We start from the raw sequence: 12,958 nt of genomic DNA on the forward strand, positions 1-12,958 counted from the left end.
TGCTGAGAACTTAAGGATATGTTCAGTTAAACTAATGAAGAATAGAGCAGAGTGAGTCTGACATGTTTGAGGCACAGGGAAACTCGTGGCGGGGAGACGGCCCTGGGGTGTCTGGAGTGTAGAGAATAGTGCGCAGTGAGGCTGAACTAGGCTGAGGCCCAACAGTTATAGCCTTCTAAGTCACATCTAGTACTGGGACACGTTAAAAACCCCCTCTAGCTGCGCTGTGGGGAATGGATTGGTGGGCTCTGCAGTAACTGCAGGGAGGCTGTTGCAGTTCAGGTCAGGTGAAGGATGGTGGCTGTATCAACTAAGGTGATGGCAGTGATCAAAAAGAGAAGACGGTGCATTTCACAGAACTTGATTGAATGTAGGATGAGAAGGAAAAAAATGTCTTCTTTTTGCCTGAACTAAAATAGATGGTTGGTGCCTCTTATAGGAAATAGGGGGAAGAACAGATTTGGGAAGAAGACGTGAGTTGTTTTGCATGTGTGTTTGAGATGCCTGTTATATATCCATGTAGAGCAGTCCCTCAGATACCTGAAAATATAAATCTTTGAGTCATTGGCCTTCATTGAGTGATAGAAATCATAGTAGTGGATCAGCTGGCCCAGCAAGCAAGTGTATGGAGTGAGAAGAGAAATAAACTGTTCATAGTCCTCAACCTCCTCTGCTGTATTCCCCCTCTTATACATGACAGCTTCTTATATAAAATGAAAGTATTTGAGCTAGCATTTTGTTTTCATTTTTGCTGTTTGTTTTTCTCCCTCGCTCCCTCTTGAAAATGTGTTAAATTACTGAAGAATTACTTGAAATCAATAATTTTTAATGCAGTTTTATTGAGATATATTCACATAGCATACAGTCCTTCAAAGTGTTCATACTTGTGCACTGATCACCACAATCTTTGAACATTTTCGTTACTCCAAAAAATAAAATAAAATTTAGAATAAAAAAGAACATCCAAAACATTCCATTCCCCTCCTCCCCCCCATTGTTCATTTACTTTTTTTCACACTCATTCATTTTTTTTTAGTGTCCTTTTTTTTTTAAATTTTATTTTGAAATAAATTCAAACTTACAGGAGCAGTTGCAAGAACAATACAAACCCTATACACAGAACTCCAGCATGCTCTGACCCCCCTCCCCTGATACCCCAGTCCACCAGCTTTAACATCCTGTCACACCACCATTTCTTTCTTTCCCTCCCTCCCTATCATCCATCATCTATTGCTCTGTCTTCTGAACATAAGAGAGCAAGCTGCACACATCCTTGAACAAACAATATAATTCACATATACATTTCCCATGAACAAAAACATTCTTTTATGCAATCCCATTAAGCACAGCTAAGAAGTTCAAGAAATTCAACATTGATACAAAGCTTACATTCTGTATTTCCTTTTTTTTTTCCTTATGTCCCAACTGTGTCCCTTTGAGCCTCCACTCCTCCATCTTCAGATCCCATCCAAGATCATCCTTGGCATTTAATTGTTATTATCTATTTAGACTTTTTCTTTTTTTTTTTTTTTCACTTGTGGAAACATATATACAGCCTAAGTCTTCCCATTCCAGCCCCTCCCTAGCATTCCATTAGTGGGATTAATCACATTTAGAATGTTGTAATGCTATCACCTTCCACCATCAATTGCTAGAAATTTCCCTTCACCCCAAACAGAAACCCTACACTCATTTCTTAACTCCCCATTGCCCCTTCCCCCACTTCTCGCAACCCCTACTCTACTTTTAATGTCTATGTTTATATTGTCTGATACTTTCTTTGTGTTTACTGTGGGGTTTAAATTTAACCTCTTAAATCTATAACAATCTTGTTTTCTTTGCTACCAACTTAACTTCAGTAGGACACGTAAACTATGTTCTTATACTCCTCCATTCCCCCACTTTTATGTAGTTCTTGTCAGAAATTACATATTTTATACTGAGTCCAAAACCACTGATTTGTCATTACAGTTTATATATTTTAGAACCTGTAGGAAGTAAATAGTGGAGTTACAAATCAAAAATACAGTAGTGTTGGTATTTATATTTACCATATGATCTTTACTGGAAACTTTATTTTTTCATGTGGTTTCAGTCAATTGTTTAGTGTCTCTTCCTTTCAGCCTGCTCAGTTCCCTTTAGCATTTCTCATAGGACTGATGTACTGATGATGAGGTCCCTCAGCTTTTGATTATCTGGGAATGTTTTCATCTCCCCCTCATTTTTGCCCTCCAGTTGTTTGTGAATTTTCTAAGTCTCTGGCGGTTATTGACTTCTATTTGTATTCCATTGTGGTCAGGGAATGTGCTTTGAATAAATTCAAAAAATTTTTTTTTAATTTATTGAGGCTTGTTTTATGTCCCAGCCTATGGTCTATTCTGGAGAAGGATCCATGATCACTAGAGAAGAGTGTGTGTCCTGGTGATTTGGGATGTAATGTTCTATATATGTCTGTTAAATTTCTCTATCTCTCTCTCTCCTTTCTTTGTTTCTCTGTAGGTAGGGCTCCCTTTAGTATCTGAAGTAGGGCACGTCTTTTATTAGCAAAATCTCTCAGCATTTGTTTGTGAAAAATTTAAGCTCTCCCTCAAATTGGAAGGAGAGTTTTGCTGGATAAAGTATTCTTGGTTGGAAATTTTTCTCTCTTAGAATTTTTAATATGTCATGCCACTGCCTTCTCGCCTCCATAGTGGCCACTGAGTAGTCACTCCTTAGTCTCATGTTGTTTCCCTTGTATGTGGTGAATTGCTTCTCTCTTCCTGCCTTCAGAACTTGCTCCTTCTCTTCAGCATTTGACAGGATATGTCAGAATATGTCTTAGAGTGGGTTTACTTGGATTTATTCTCTTTGGAATTTGTTGGGCACCTATATTTGTATATTTATGTTGTTTAGAAGGGTTGGGAAGTTTTCTTTCCAAAACTCTTTCTAGACCTTTACCCTTCTCTCTCCCTTCTATAACACCAATGATTCTTATAGTTGCATACTTTATGTTGTGCATCATATCCCTGAGATCCATTTTGAGTTTTTTGATTTTTTTCTCCATTCTTTTTTTTTTTTGTGCTTTTACTTTCCATTCTGTACTCTTCCAGTTTGCTTATTCTTTCCTCAATTTCCTCTAATATAGTACTGTATGTATCCAGAATCTTTTAAATTTGATCAACAGTTTTCTTTATTTCCATAAGATAATCTATTTTTTAATTTACTCTTGCAAATTCTTCATGCTTTTCTAGGGTCTTCTTCATACCCTTTATATCCTGTGCTGTGATGTTGTTGTTTATGATTACTTCTTTGATTAATTGCTCCAAGTACTGTGTCTCCTCTGATTTTTTTGATTTGTGTTTGGGTTTGGGTTATCCATATCTTCTGGTTTCTTCATATGCTTTAAAATTTTCTGTTTTTGGCCTCTTGGCATTTACTTATCTTGATAGTGTTCTTTTAGGATATGCAGGCTTATCTGAACAATTAGCTATGATTTGTTAGCGCTACAGCTTGACAGAGTTCACTTTCTCTGACTTATCGGCAGATGGTGCCCCTGAGCCACCTATTACCCGCAAACCAGTTCTCCCCAACTTTGTCGAAGTGGCAGGTGGGGTCTGAATCTTGTGGGGGTCCAATCAGTGCACCATATTTCCTTATGTAGTTGGTGCAGCCAGCCCTAAAGGTGGGGGGTGTGCCTTGTGCAGTTAGGGAGGAGAGGTGGCTTTATAACTCAAATCTCCCAGCTGTTCCTGGAGACTTAAAGCTGTTGCACGAGTCCAACCCTTTGGCTCAGACTCCTCACAGTCTCTCTCTGCCACGGGCCCACAAGTCCCTGGGATTGCTGTATGGCCTTCGGGACTTTCGCACAGGACCCGCCTCCAAGCCGTGCCCTTCATGGGCCTTCACAGACGGAAGACTGCGCAATGTCACAGGAGAGCGAAATCCCCTAGGGAAGCTTTCGGCTGCAGCGCCACGCAGGGGCTTTCCCAGCCTGCTGAGAAGGTGGCTGTATGGGGTGTGGTAATTCCCTTCTGCAGACCTCCGCCTTGCTAGCTTCAGGACAATGAGCTGTGGGTGTGCGAAAGGCTATCGTCCATGCCATATACTGAGGTGGGTGCCTGGGGCAAGGAAGGCATTTCCTACCATGCTTGACTGCACTGCTCTCACTGCTGGTTCCACAGCCACTTTTTTTTTTTTTTTTTTTTTTTTTTTAATTCAGTTTTATTGAAATATATTCACAAACCATACAGTCATCCATGGTATACAATCAACTGTTCACAGTATGATCATATAGTTATGCGTTCATCACCACAATCTATTTCTGAACATTTTCCTTACATCAGAAAGAATCAGAATAAGAATAAAAAATAAAAGTGAAAAGAGAATACCCAAACCATCCCCCCATCCCACCCTATTTGTCATTTAGTTTTTACTCCCATTTTTCTACTGATTTTTTTTCAATTTTTTAACTTTATCAAAAAATTAAAAACAAACAGGCAAACAACAACCAAAAAAACCCCACAACATTTCAAACAAAGCAATGGATTAAGGAAAACAAATAACCTAAAATAACTACTTTGCTTCCAATATGTTCCTACCATACCCCAAGAAAATTAATAAACCATGTCCAAACAGAGGAGTAAGAAAAACAAATAATCTAAAATAACTACATTGCTTCCAACATGTTCCTACCACACCCCAAGAAAATTAACAACCCCTAAGAAAACAAAGGAATAAGAGAAAAAAAAAAAACCTAAAATAACTCTATTGCTTCCAACATGATCTTACTATATCCAAGAAAGTTTACAAACCATAATCATTCCTGAGCATTCCCATAACATTGAGATTACCCTCCATAGTTTATCTGTTCTTATTAGGTTATCATTCCCCCTCCACTAATTGGTATCTCTAGGTCCCCTACATTCTACAGTATAAAACATTGTACATTTTTCACAGAATTCACATTAGTGGTAACATACAATATCTCTCTTTTTGTGCCTTGCTTATTTTGCTCAGCATTGTGTCTTTTTTTTTTTTTAATCTTCATTTTATTGAGATATATTCATATACCACGCAGTCATACAAAACAAATCGTACTTTCGATTGTTCACAGTACCATTACATAGTTGTACATTCATCACCCAAATCAATCCCTGACACCTTCATTAGCACACACACAAGAATAACAAGAATAATAATTAGAGTGAAAAAGAGCAATTGAAGTAAAAAAGAACACTGGGTACCTTTGTCTGTTTGTTTCCTTCTCCTATTTTTCTACTCATCCATCCATAAACTAGACGAAGTGGAGTGTGGTCCTTATGCCACAGCCACTTTTTGGGTTTTTGAATTAATCCATCTCTGTTCCAGTTTGCTAATGCTACCAGAATGCGAAACATCAGAGATGGACTGGCTTTTATCAAGGGGTTTATTTGGTTACACAGTTATAGTCTTAAGGCCATAAATTGTCCGTCAACAAAGGGTACCTTCACTGGAGAAAGGCCATTGGTGTCCGGAAAACCTCTGTTAGCTGGGAAGGCATGTGGCTGGCGTCTGGTTTATCCCAGGTTGCATTTCAAAATAACATTCTCCAAAATGTTTGCATCAACTTCCATTGGCCTTCTTTAAAATGTCTCTCTCAGCTCCAGCTAGCTATGAGCTCCTTCCATCTGAGCTTATATAGTGCTCCAGTAAACTAAACAAGGCCCATGCTGAATGGGCAGGGCCATGCCTCCATGGAAATTATCCATTTAGAGTTATCACCTACAGTTGGGTGAGTCACATCTCCATGGACACTGATCCAATAGGTTCCAATCCAATCCACCCTAATACGGCTGCCCCCTCAAGAATGCAATAAAGAATATGGCTGTTTCTGGGGGACATAATATATACAAACCAGCACAGACTAAACGCTGACCCCTGGTTTCTCCCAACTAGGGCATGGCTGCTATTTCCCCAGCAGCCTCACTCGCTCGTTTCCGAACACAGACTCTCAGTTTCACCAAGTGCACAGTCCCTGTGGATTTAGCAGACCTTGTCTAGCCAGTGCAATGCTGTAACTGGTATTCTGGAGCATGTTCTGAGTTTTATCTAGTGTATTTGCTGTTTCTTATAATCTGCCATCTTGGATCCTCCTCAATAATTTTTTTATAATGGATTGTTGGATTGCTTGTTCTCAATATTTGTATTGTGAAATTTTGCTTTCATTGTGTGCTTCACCAAAACTAGTTGTTCCTTATCTCCTAAAGGCTTCTAAGACTGTGGTTTTGCTATATAAATAGAATTCTCCCTTGAATTTTTCTCTTCTTGTGTTGCATTTATAAGGGATTCAAGGGCACATACCTAGGGCAGTATTTTGTTACTGTGAACTTTTAATAGTCACCTAGGAAATTCAAATAAATGTGCCAAGAAACTTTCCACACAAACAAAACTACTGTTTTGTCCCAGTTTTTTTGTACCCAAATACTGATTTGTGGATTCTCCCCAGTTATTTTCATATTGTTTTCAGAAAAATAAAAGCTATGAAGTTTGACACCCATTCCTAATAGTTGATAAGGCAGAGTTATTTAAGTGAAACTGTCAAAATTAGTTAAGGGAGTTTACCTTGTAGGATTGGGTAAAGAAATTTTATATATGCAACTTGGAGGAGGAAAAATAACCAACAGAACCTTTAACTAGTTTTTTTTTTTTTTTTTTAAATGTATTAATGCGGAAAATTGGGGGGACAAGATTGAATTGAACAATAAAAAGAAATTACTTAGGCATTTAATTAAAATAATTGTAGGTCAGCAGAAGGCAGTACATTGCTTTCTGGCCCTGTTTTCTCCTGGATTTTTTCATAAGAGCTTAGTGAGAAGTAACTAATAAGATCTGTTAGAAATATTTGTAGTAATGGTAGTCATAATGGAGTGGAAATAATATATACCAGATCAGGACATGGAAAAGTGCCAAACATGGGAAGAAGAAAGGAAAACATTTCACTACACTTCTTTCTAAGGTCATATAGCCTGGGTTCATCAGAACTATTTCCAGCACCATTTTGCCCACAAAAAAAGAATAGAATCCAAAGTGATACTCTAATGAAAATGGTATCTTTTTAAAATGGCCTCTTGGTTATAATTATATCAGAAAGAGGCCTGCCGAAACTCCTTTCTTTAGCCATCCTGTATGTATGAGTGGATTCCCAGAGCACAGGAGAACCTAGTGGTGTATGTTCTGTGCTTTGGAATCCAGTACATACCATTCTCCAGGCTGCCAAGTTCTCTGCATCACAGCCCTTCCTCAAAGATCACAATTTAAGATGATACCAGGAAATGATGGTTCCATCTGGGGGACTTCTGTATGCAAAGCTTTTTTATGTACCCTCACTTTCCCATCTCTCTTTTGAACTTCCCTTCTTGAACTGCTCAGTGATATTTGGCCTTCATGCAATTCCTCATGGTTTTAATTTTAAAATAAAAATGAGTGTCTGGATATATATAGATAAACAGTAGTGACTTCCATTGTGTGGGTCTGATAATTGTCTGGTATGTATTTTTTTTCCCTTTCTTTTTCCAGGAATGCTGTCTCTGCAATTTGAGAGGGGGTGCTCTTAAGCAAACTACAAACAATAAGTAAGTAATGTTTTCATTGTGTTAAATTTCATTATATTTCTAGAATGTTGAATTTCTCTATGACAGTTTGCTTTCCCTCTCACAATTAGATACATCATCCCAAAGCTTTTGCTGTCCAGATCTCAGGTTGGGGTTATGTGTGTGTCTTCAGAGACCTTTACTGACAACCCTTTTACTCTGCTGGACGAGGATGTTTTAAGTTGTGTTTCTGTTCTATGTCTTTGACACCATGAAGAATAACCCCTCTTTTACTAACAGTTTTTAAAATGAAGGGAGCTCATATCATCTAAGGTCTATTAGAATCCTAATGTTTAATATGATGTCATCAGAATCCTATTAGTTTAATAAAACCAGGGTATGCCTGAAAACAGTGAAATCTTTTATCTTCAGATAAATTAAATCATTGTCAAAACAATAAAAACCATTTGCTTTTAGCGTCAGTAAATTAACATGAAAATGGAAAAAGGGTGAAAACATTGATTTTTTTTTAAGATTTGAAGGGGGCAAATGGAGAATATGAAGAGAGTCAAAAGTAGACATAAAAGGAAGGTAATCTGGTTTTTATGGCTGTCATTGAAATACATTTTTGTACAGATTTCATTCTTGTTTTCATGACGCAACTTTAATTTTGAAAATGGAACCAAAGCTCCATTGAAAATAGAGACATCTACAAATGGGTTAGGCATAAATTGTAAACTGGCTCTCTAGAGGGAGCCAGATCCATCCCAACCATATGTTTTGCTTGACTCACATATCATTTTATAAATTTGATTCAAAGAATTAAAGTAGAGAGATTTTACATGAAAATCCACATTTTTATCTTTACTTGAGAAAGGATTGTGCATTGCAATAACCAGTTGGGATGAGAACCTGGTCTAAATGGGACAGATATTCCCTGGGTCACCATGACTTACCAGATATACATATACTGGTTACACCTTGCCTGGCCCCGTGAACACTGGATGTTGGGTACCCTGGTATAATGCGTTGATTGAATTGGCATAATTACATGCTTATGCAGATGTTTTTTATTCTTTACAAGGAATAGTAAAGGCATTTATAATTCCTACACTGATATAGTTTAGTCAGAGAAACTATATTTTTATTTAATTTTGGATCTTCTATCATAGTGCTATGATGACGTGATTGGCAACACACTAAAAAGTCTTGACTAGTGTTAGGGTGTTGCGCAAGATATACAGACTTTGAGATGGCTTAGATGGGTTGCTGTAAAGACAGATAAGTTCTGTTCTTACCTTTGGGCTAGAACAAAAAGAACTTGTGTTTCCTGTAGTATTGTATTATTCATTTAGATATGAAAGGGTGTCCTAATGGGATTGTCACTTGTGTTGTCCTCCTTCCCGTGGCCCTTAAAAATTGGGATGGTGGTCTTATGTTTTTTGAAAGAAGTAAATATATTTTATCTTAAAGACAGGTTGATGAATTTGATCATTTTTTCAAGATCTCTTCAAACCTCATGAGTCTGCTTATGAGAAACTCCATAGTGTTACTGGGGAAGTTGTCATTTTTCTGGAGCATTTCAGAATTTGAAAGAAGAAATTAGGTTCTAAGTAGGAAACAAAGCAACCAGCTACATTTCATTTCTCCTGTCTTTAGTTTCCTCAGATAAGGTTTGCAGGGAGATATGATGTCGTTCTTGACATTTGTATTATGGAAAAAAAAAAAAGGTTATATGCTATACCCAGTTTATACCTTTTAATAATTGAACTAATCTTTTCTTGCCACATAATGATTAGCTTAAATATATTAATTGCTTGTATATTTCAGCAATAAGTGAAAAAGAAAACCTAAATCAGTATTTCACAGATCAAGTATAGAAAACTATAAGTTCATTAATAGGATTGATTCCTTGGTTTTTACCTAGTGGCAGGTATCATCCAGAAAATTTAAAATTCAGAGAGTCTGTTTGTGATGGATTTAGGCCTTTGGCTTTCTTTCTCTTCTGAGTGTTCCCCATCTTTGAGAATTGCCGTCATTAGTTTGATGTACAAAGGTATGTAAGTTTAGGGAACTTTTGTTTATGTTTCATGTCTCCTTTTCTGTAGGTGGGCCCATGTCATGTGTGCTGTTGCAGTCCCAGAAGTTCGATTCATTAATGTCCCAGAAAGGACACAAATAGATGTAGGCAGAATACCTTTACAGAGGTTAAAATTGGTGAGTGGCAAAGCTTCTTTTTACCTCATAAATTAGAGTTAATTTCAAGTTCTGGAATTTCTATTATCAGTGCACACATTCCCAATGTAATTTTACCCTTAGCATAATTTTATTTATTATTCTACCCTTATTTTGCTTTAGTCTCAATTGACTTGTCCATGTATATTCTTTTCCTTTTGTATTGTGAATCTGCATATAGCCTTCCACAAATTCTATCTGAAACGAGGCAAAGGATTAATACTTTCCTGGATTAATGTGAACTTCTAAACTAGGCTATATGGTGGAATTTGTTGATCATGGCCCATGGTCTCCAACTTCATTTGAATTATTTACATTTTCTCTCTCTTCTTTGAGAGAGACATTCTTAAGAAATGTCATTTAATTTGCCAAACAAGCTGTCTTCTGACATGTTCAGAAACATTTATAAAAATCTTCCTGCTTGTTCCCTTTGTTAAGAGTATTTCGTTTTGAAAACATAGGCGTTTGATGTCCATGCCAGTCCTGAAGAATTGTGGAGAGAATAGCAGGGAAGTGAGGGTTGTAATCTCATTCAGGAGGTTGTTTCAAAAAATCTAGTGATTGTATTTGAGAATGGTGCGGCTTATCATTTTCTTCAAAATACCATGCTCTTTTGGATTATGCATATCACATGTTTCTTATGGGATGGTTTTCATCTTTTAATGATTAGTGCCTTTAAAGTAATGTCTTGTCTGAATTTACGGTCACCTGAAGTCTCAAATGACAATGTAGAGCTGTGTGTATTGACATACAAAGGTGTCCATGATACATAGCTGGGTAAAAATTGCTGCTCTAAGACCAGAAATTTTTGTTTTTTGTTTCTTAAACATAATGTTATATTCATGGAGCATTTCTTGGAATGATAGTTATCAAAATACTCACAATGGTTATCTTTAGTGGGAAAATACAAGGAGAATTTCATTTTGGAAAATACCACTCAGAAATGCTGTAATAGCTTGAAACGAGGCAATGAATGGCCAGAAGTCTGGATGGCTTTTTCACTAAGAAGCCTTAAAAAAGGACCATAACTATAGTGAATCTACTACAGTGCAACACCTGCACCACAGTCTTGCCCCGTATCCCACTGTGATTAGACTCAGAGGCTGGCTTTGAGTAATAAAATTTACAAATGATCACTTGTGAGTGGGGTGGAGTACCCTTTCCCAGGGATCAGATCCTCTGCCCTATACCTAGGGAATACTTTGCTGATGTTAGCTTCTTCTGAAGTTTATGTGGTAATCCAATAAGTACATGGCTAGCAAGAAATCAGAGCAGTAGTTTTGAGTGGCATTTCCTCTAGGCCAAAGTCCAGGGAAATTATTTCACTATGCCCATCTAGTGTGCGTTAGTGTCTTCCGGTGTCAGTTTTGATCTTTTTCCTGGAACTGTAGGCATCGTCTTTTCTGGACTGTCTACTCACCTTCTTGTTAGGGGTAATACAGATTATTTAGATGCCAAAATCAATTTATTTCAATTATTACCTTACCTTGCCAAATACTGAATGTAACTTTTTGAATAAAACATGGTTTCCTGTCCTCTAGCATATAGTAATCTAGATCAGGATTTCTCAACCTGGTAATATTGACATTTTAGACTGGATAATTCTTTGTTGTGAGGGATTATCCTGTGCACTGTAAGATTACAGCATCCCTGACCAGACAGACATTGCCAAACATCCCACAGGAGGCAAAATCACCCTCAGCCGAGAATCACTGGTCTGCAGGGAAAACATACACATGAAAAGAAAATTTCCATTCTTGCCATGTCTAGATAGATAATATTTTGGTTGAAAGAAGTGAGTTGGAGATGGAAAGAACAGAATTTTTAAAATGTTTTTAAGGGAGATTTGGAGGGTTAAAGTTTTTGTCTTTGAATCTCTTGTCTATTAAGTAATAAAATCTGGCAACATGTGCATATTAGCTACTGTATAATTATTAAGCAGCCTTTTATTTAACATTATGTGTTCATATAAAAACCAAACAAATTGAATACTAACTAAATGTTAAGATTAGAATTCTGTGGCATGTATGTGTGTGTGTGTGTGTTTGTGTGTTGAGAATGCGAGAGCCCTAGAGGTAGGGATAGGGATAGACACAGCACATTGTGGTCACTCAGTAATGGAATAGTAAAGGAATAATAATGGCAGCAAGTCATTGTTTGTGCTCCCACCTTAAAATCATGGTGGATTCGTTTCTTATGTCTACGTCAGGATGTGTTTGATCGAGCAATAAAGAATGACTTTTTTTTTTTTTTTTTTTTTTTTTTGCCTCTTCACAGTTTCTCATTTTAAAGTGATGATGGTAATTCACAGTATTGTTCATGCTTCCCTAAAGCGAGGCATTCTTTTCCTTATTTGCCTCTAGGGACCACATGATTAGGCCATAGAGCCTAGCAGAGCCTATGAAACACCCATGCAGCACTTTTCCAGTTGACTAAGAGTTCTGGTCTTGGAACCTCTGGTTAATTAGGGATTGAAAACTGGAGTGACCTGATGAAGGACAGTTGTTCATCCTGGAAGTAGCAGCAAGGGGGACTCTGAGCCTCTCCCCAGTGCCCACTAGGTGGTGCTACTGCACCAGGTTCTCAATACCTTGCCCTTAAACCACCTCCCTTAGCATGTAAAGTGCCCTGCAAAGGCCTTGCAAAAGGCATGTGTGTGTTGCATAACAGGGAGTTCCAGCTCAACGGATGGAGGCAGGGCAGTGAAAGTGCTGTTGTGATGCATTAAAAATGCTAAATTCCAGAGGGCTTTTTTTTTTTTTTTTTTTTCCTTTCAGTTTTTCATTTTACCACATAAAAAAGAGCTGCTTTCCCTTGGGGCAAGTTAGTGTTTTTCTGTGTAAGTCATAAGCAACAGTAGTTAACAGCTAGTAACTGCAGGAGGCTTAAAGAATGACTGGTGGCAAACATGAGCTTAAAAATCCCTTCTTAAGTATAAAAGCTTTATTATTTCAAAAACATGTGCTCATTATTATTAGCAGTCTTCATAGACTATGTAATACTGGAATTGATGCAGAGCTATTTGAAGATTTTGATAATTTTGTTGTTAGCCTTTTATTTATTCAGAGGTTCAAGCTGCAGCTTTTGACAAGCCCTTCTAACAGTACTGGTCTAGGAAAATTTTTTTTGAAGGATGTAGGATAGGGTGTTATTTATTTTAGCAGATTTTTTCCCTC

At 37.4% G+C, this 12,958-nt stretch overlaps 1 protein-coding gene across 10 annotated transcripts in view; it reads left to right on the top strand.

Annotated features, from left to right (window-relative positions):
* Nucleotides 1–12,958, top strand: part of KDM4C (lysine demethylase 4C) — a 517,981-nt gene that overhangs the window by 358,930 nt on the left and 146,093 nt on the right. For all 10 annotated transcript variants that reach the window (XM_037798517.1, XM_037798518.1, XM_037798531.1 and 7 more), the window contains 2 exons: nt 7,534–7,589; nt 9,656–9,764. In XM_037798517.1, the coding sequence (XP_037654445.1) occupies nt 7,534–7,589; nt 9,656–9,764 (165 nt within the window). The remainder of the gene's footprint in view (nt 1–7,533; nt 7,590–9,655; nt 9,765–12,958) is intronic.

Source organism: Choloepus didactylus, chromosome 10 (assembly GCF_015220235.1).
Source record: "Choloepus didactylus isolate mChoDid1 chromosome 10, mChoDid1.pri, whole genome shotgun sequence".
Lineage (NCBI taxonomy): Eukaryota > Metazoa > Chordata > Mammalia > Pilosa > Megalonychidae > Choloepus > Choloepus didactylus.